The 6,763-nt window shown below is 32.8% G+C and overlaps 1 protein-coding gene across 1 annotated transcript; it reads left to right on the top strand.

Annotated features, from left to right (window-relative positions):
* The first annotated feature begins 1,398 nt into the window (after window positions 1–1,398).
* Window positions 1,399–2,620, top strand: LOC143249293 (uncharacterized). The gene has a single exon (XM_076498913.1). It carries the CDS (start codon window positions 1,578–1,580, stop codon window positions 2,493–2,495), a length of 918 nt encoding a protein of 305 aa, XP_076355028.1. The 5' UTR covers window positions 1,399–1,577; the 3' UTR covers window positions 2,496–2,620.
* The last annotated feature ends 4,143 nt before the right edge of the window (window positions 2,621–6,763 follow it).

The raw sequence follows: 6,763 nt of genomic DNA, 5'->3' as shown, positions 1-6,763 counted from the left end.
AACGTACAGCTAGAATTAAAAACTATATCCGATTTTTTTTTAGTCTTTCACTGAGGCCCCTTTAAGCTTTAAACATAATCTGATAAACATACTGGAAAGGTGGAGAAGAGGGGTAGGGTGTTAAAATAAGCATGCCGTTGCTCGCGAATTCGTGTTACACGTTTCTCGTCCACCTGTTTCCGATCGTTGTGCTGCACACTTTCGGAACAGATGATGGAACTCAGTCATTTGTGTTCCACGAGTGTTGATTGGATAGTGAATGTCAATAATGGAAAGATCCAGCAAACTACTGGTTGCGATAGTATACACCTGCGGGCATGCAAAGAGATGAGTGGTGTCGGAACGTTGAAAGCAAACCTCATTTGTGTCACGTAGTTCAAAGAAAACTGAAGAAGAACACTTGTACCAACTTAAAAACAAGAAACCAGAAGTGACAAAAACATGCCAACAACTGTTCTTGTACTATGATGCATAAAGTCATATCTGTGAAGAACAAAGTACAAAAAATTAGTATTATAAATAGTTCAGTGAAGTGTTATAACACGAATTCTATAAGAGAACGATGCCGAAATCCTTTCTTATTAAAAAGAACCAGTTTTTACGTGGATTTTTAGAAACAAAAAGATCAGAAGAAGAAATGAAGACAGAAGGCTGTTTGTTCCCTTTACATCTTTTCTCACCAGGTAGTTGATTCTCTTATCTCTTAAAGTAACAAAACTAAAACTATAGAATCATACATCATCGCACGTGTTTTCTGTTCTTTCCTTACGTTAATTCATAAACTGTGTATTTTTTTCTGATTTTGGTTGAGTTTTGAAAGTTTATCTTAATGTTTCTTTGTACTTGTACATTTTGTTCAGATTTTGCTGAACTTAAACGAACTGAGTATGAGTAAATCCATATTTATATAAACTAAAAGCTGAAAGTCTTACAAATATGTAGCTCATTACAACGTTACAATTGAAATGCGAATTACTTGAAAACAATGACCAGTTTAACGGCGTTAAACACTGAGATAACAGTGAACGTGAATTTTTCCTACAATACCCTACAATCTCTAGGGTATGTTTTGTTTATTATGTTTTGTTTGGAAATAACAATTGTGGTATGGCAATACCTTGTTATAACTTGTTTATATCTTAATGGTATGTGGTTGAATGTTTTGTTTAAAGGTTTTTATATTTTAATGGTTTCTGGTTCAATGCATTGTTATAAAATGCTTACATCTTAATAGTTTGTGGAATTAGATATCTTGTTTTAACAGTGTTGTTGTAGTTGATGTTCTGTTTTTCGATACGGATTATAGTATCACGTATTTATTTCAAAATACCTTTTACGAATTCGGGTAGCATAACCAATATAATGTGACACCAGTAAAGCATTTTTCCGTTATTTTGATTATAATTCATAAGAAATAAATACATATATACTATTTTTTAAAATAAAAACGTATATGGTTTCTTTCAGAAAACAATGTGCCATTCGATCTCAGCATCAAATCAGACTCGCAATCTCTTCATCACAATTCATCTCGTGATACACAACGACGAATTCACCCGCACAAACCTCATCCTTCTATGAGCTATCAGTCATGGGAGTATATTCCATTAGCGGTAAAACCGCGTTCTAAACTAACCTCACCTGAATGTTCTTTTCAATACTTCAGCTATACTGACCATCGGCATATTCCTCCTTATTTCCCTTCTACTTTCCCTTCTCCTCAGCCCAACGTACAAACCTCGTTGTTGTCAGAAGCTAATCATCATACTATTTCTCGCATTTGGCCAGAACAGTTGACTTTTTCGTACCCTTTGTCATGTGATAAAGTATCTCCAAACACCTATTTTAATCAAATGTCTTTCCACCTATCTAAATCTTTGGACGTTCATTTAAACACCGATCGACAACCAAAGTTATACAACTGTGTACACAACGTGAATAAAGCCTCGATCCCATCACACTCGCCTCTCGGAAACTCTGATGGTGCCTCTGGTCACGAGAATAGTGCAGACAACTGCCAAAAGCTTTCAGAGAAATTTCGATATCAGTGTTCGGACTGTAACAAGAATTACTCCACTTACAGTGGCCTATCAAAACATCAACAGTTCTACTGCATCATCTCAAAGAAAAAGTCATTCAGCTGTAAGCACTGTGACAAGATGTACGTCTCTCTGGGAGCTCTTAAGATGCACATCCGGACTCACACTCTCCCTTGTAAGTGTACAATATGTGGAAAAGCCTTCTCCCGGCCATGGCTTCTCCAAGGTCACATTAGGACCCACACTGGGGAGAAACCTTTTTCTTGTCCACACTGTAGTAGAGCTTTTGCTGATCGGTCGAATCTCAGAGCTCACCTCCAAACACATTCGGATGTTAAAAAATACAGATGCAAAACGTGTAACAAAACCTTTTCTCGAATGTCCTTGTTGGTTAAGCATGAAGATGGAATGTGTACAAGAACCACCCAGACACTGGCTGATAATGGCAGAACTTAACACAATGGGGTCTGTGTAATAGTCAGAAACTCAGTGGTAGTTTACAAATTGAATGGTATAAAAATATCTCCTTTCTCAGAACTGTTTAGAGTTTCAGGCTTTATTCCGACAAAAAGAACCTTTTTATTACTTCATATATTATGAATTTAATTTAGACTTATTGGAGTTAAAATAAAATCGAAAACGTTTTCTTTCAATTTAATGCATGCTTAAGTTTCAGTCCCAATTTTCTTTCAAATTTAAAAAAAACATAGTGTTTTATTATATGTGCTCACTTTCACTAACATTTGGCGCCAACATTAATAAGGACTGTATAAATTTTATTTTTTCTGACCAAGAAACTTTTATTTACTGTTTGTTTATTAGTTATTGTACCTTTTAAACTAGAGGAAGGATCTTGGGAAACAGGCTTGAAATTTCTTCTTCCTGAAATATACTGTTATTTACTGGAACGTGTTAATAATTTTCACAAGTTTACTTTTCTATTTCATAAATGCCTAATAGGTCCTGTGAGTCAAATAGTCTAAAAAATTACGTATGATTTCTTTTTCTCTCATATTCTGTGTTGAGCTCATAAAATGGAAATCATGGCACCTATTTACTTCTCTACATTTTAATTAAAAATGTACATTTTTTCACATTTATTATATAGTAGTTTTCCATTTTGTTTTTGAAAAGCTTACAAAAAAAGTTCCGTTGGCTTTGTAATCACCACCTGGCAACTTTCAATACTATATCCTAGAGTGCATCTGTCGTGAAACAATTAGGTCTAGCAGCCTGTAACCCTTACCCACAGGTGATGTGAAATTTTTGTTCTTAACCAAATTGTGAGTTTTATGGAATCCTATTACAAAACATAAAAAAATAATGTGCTCAGTAACTTGAATATTGATTTTTTAGAGAAGAAAACAATTACGTCGAATCTACATCTTTCTATTTTTGTGAAATATAGTTTTATATTGAAACTTTTAGGCTAGGCACTCGCTAAGTCGTAAGCGAAATCTGATGAACTGTGAAATGTCTTTAGTAAAGACGAATGTTGAGAGAAATATAATGCAAATACTTTTATTTTCTTAGAGAAATTTACAGTGTTTGTCTGTAAATCGTTTATAAAAAAATTAGTCCTGGTAATTTAGTAAGTCAAATGTACTTAAGATATACCTGTGCTAAATATTTATGAAAAAGTAACATTAGTATTTCTTTTAACATTTCTTATGAAAACCAGAAAGATGCTGTTACATAGGGCTTTATCGACAATATATCAATCTACATGTTTGTGAGTATATGCCATAGTCACGGGGGAGGTGGTTTTGGAGGGTAAGATGGTCGACTGAACTCCCACCGGTTACCCATTTTGGTTACTTTATCAATCTCATGTAGAATCAGAGTAAGTCCCACCATTCATGTATAATTTATAGTTTTCATTATTACCAATAGCATTTATGCTGCTTGTTTAATACAAAGAAATAATGAAAACACCAAAAATACTAGTTTTTATAAACTTAGGCCTTATAACAAATCATCCAAACTGGATTCCTGTTTCTGTTTGACGATGTGTTAATAAAATGAAATACACCCACAAAAGCCATGTTAGTGCCATATGTTTGCAAAAAAAAAAAAAAAAGTCATGTTTTCAATTTCGTGCAAAGCTACAAGAAGGCTATTTACCCTAGTCGTCCCATATTTAGCAGTGATAGATTAGAAGGAGGGTAACTGGTGTAGGAAAGAGGTTGCTTGAGTTTGAAAAAAGAACTGCCATTTACATTATCATGGCTGCGGGCCTGAGGATACAGCTATATAACAAGATATAAGGTGTGTTAGACAAGATATTTGCACAAGCAAAAAAATAATAACTTTTTTATTTTCTTACGTCAAATTTCTTCATAAAAAAGGCTCAAACACGTGCCAATGTACATTTTTAACATTACATTAGGTGAGCTGTTGGGAAATGTTGATTTATTTTATATATATGTATATACGAAGTAACTCCTTGTAACTATAACTATTTCGTGATTATGTTAGAGTGTGCACACTTTACTAGTCAAAAATACCCTATTATCGCAGTGAGTCTCTTATCACACATCAGATTTATTTGCATATCAGTTTTGTTATTCTTTGCTAAAAAAAAATGCTCAGCGTTATATCATGCTCAAAACACTATGATTTAACTATAGAAAAGTGTTCATGAATCAATATGTATCAAACTTTTATGTAATGTCAATAATTATAAATCGATGGTCAAATTCTTCTCAAACTTCTGCTAAGACCTAATGATATGAAAATAATTGGTTCGTAGCGTAGAACTAGGAGTTAAAGAATACAGTAAGTATTTTGTTTTTAAAACTTATATCATAATCGAGTTCAAATATAAGCAAAATATTGTTTAATAGACCTTTAATTCTTCGTAATGTAAATTCGAGTATAACCAACGAGATATTAAATAAAAGCCTGAAGATAATTGCGCATGTTTCATACCTAAAACTGATGATTAAAGAAGTGTACAGATATAAACTTTATGTTACTATTAGGTATTTACAACCGAGTTTTTGTTCACGATAATCAAACAGTGAATCGTAATGTTTGTTTACCAAATACTCGTTTTTTATAGTTCTGTTTGTGCTGTTAATAAACTGTGTAACGTTTGGATATATGTATCATATTTGTGAAGATAATAAAGCAGTTGCAGACAGTTTTCATAATAGCTTATAGATATATCTATAGATCCAAACACAAAGAGGAACCTCTGACTGACCTCCCAGTTAATCTCACTTAGTGTTGCTCTTCGTTGTATTTAAAAATAAGTTGAATTACACCGATCCTATCGACTAATATATAAGCTAAATATATACTTATTGAGATTAGTTAAAAGGCCTAAGTGTGGCTTGGTGGATAACTTATCCAGCTGAGAGTCTCGAGTTCGAATCTTCGTAATATCAAACATACCTGGATCTTTTAAATGTAAGCACGTTATAAAATCAACAGTTAATTCTGTTATCCAGGTAAGAGTATCTTCAAGTGACAAAAGCTTCCAAATGGTTGCCTTTACTCTATTATTGAGCTTAATATCAAATTTAACTCTTTATACTCTTTCGCTAATCTTCAAGTTTTGTACAAAATCTGAAAACCAAGAAGTGTCTTTAACAGTAGATTCGCTATTCCTACAGTACCAAAGTACTCTCATGAGCACGTTAATATTTGAAACTACCCTATTTATACGATCATGAATCCATTACTTCAACATGAGAATCAACAAATTTTTACATAATTTCACAAATATCTACTATCGTCTAATATATGAGTAACTTTACAAATATAATCCCCTTTATTTACAATTATTATATTATTTTCTGTTTTATCTTTATGACTTAATACACTTCCAGAGTTCTCCAAAAGGTTTTAATTTTCTTTATAATATTAATGTTATCATCAGTACAAGGAATTAAATGTATTTCTGAAGATAGCTCAACAAAGTTTCAGAAGAAAATAAATAACTACCAAATTACAGTGTTTCATAAATGAATCCAATAGCTTAATGTCAACTACATTGTATCTGATAAACAGAGTAAGCTTTTCCCCTAATGCCAGAGCTCAAGTCAACACAATAGATCACTTGGCAACAACTGTTACGATGTGAACTGGGTTAAGGTGGTGAAATATATCTTTAGGCAAATCCAAGTGTTAACTCTTCTTAGGTAATGATAGTAGCAACACAATCAGTTTTGTTATGAGAAAGTTTCCACTCATTATGTAAAAATACTGCTTTCATTTACAAAGCCAGTTAATTCTACAATAAACAGCATTCTGTGTTACTTCTTACTTGTAGTTCAGCACAAAACTACACAGCTGGCTATCTGTGCTATGTCCATAACGAGTATCGATAACCAATTTCTAGCGTTACATGTTCGCAGATACGTATCTTTCAAAGTTTAGTTTAGTATTTTTGTTGGTTATTAAGTCAAAAATTACACCATAGTCTATCTGTGATCGGCCCATCGCATACATCGAATTTCAGCGTTGTAAGCACGTAAGTGGTTTTGTAATTCTATTAAATATAATTTCGGTTGCAAGTTTAAATAATTAGATAAATTATATTTATAGACAATTTAATTTTTAAACTGTATTTATGCTTTTTTGCGCCATACTGAATTATGAAATCTGTACGTAGAGTTGTAATTGTTTGTTGTTGAGTTTTAAGTCGCAAACTGTCTATATTATACTACGCCCCTCGAAGAAACTGAGCTCAAAGCTCACAGTAATATGCTTTTAAC

Source organism: Tachypleus tridentatus, chromosome 1 (assembly GCF_004210375.1).
Source record: "Tachypleus tridentatus isolate NWPU-2018 chromosome 1, ASM421037v1, whole genome shotgun sequence".
In the NCBI taxonomy this organism is placed as follows: domain Eukaryota; kingdom Metazoa; phylum Arthropoda; class Merostomata; order Xiphosura; family Limulidae; genus Tachypleus; species Tachypleus tridentatus.
Note: the sequence above shows the minus strand (reverse complement) of the source record. Positions and strands in the feature narration are given on the sequence as shown.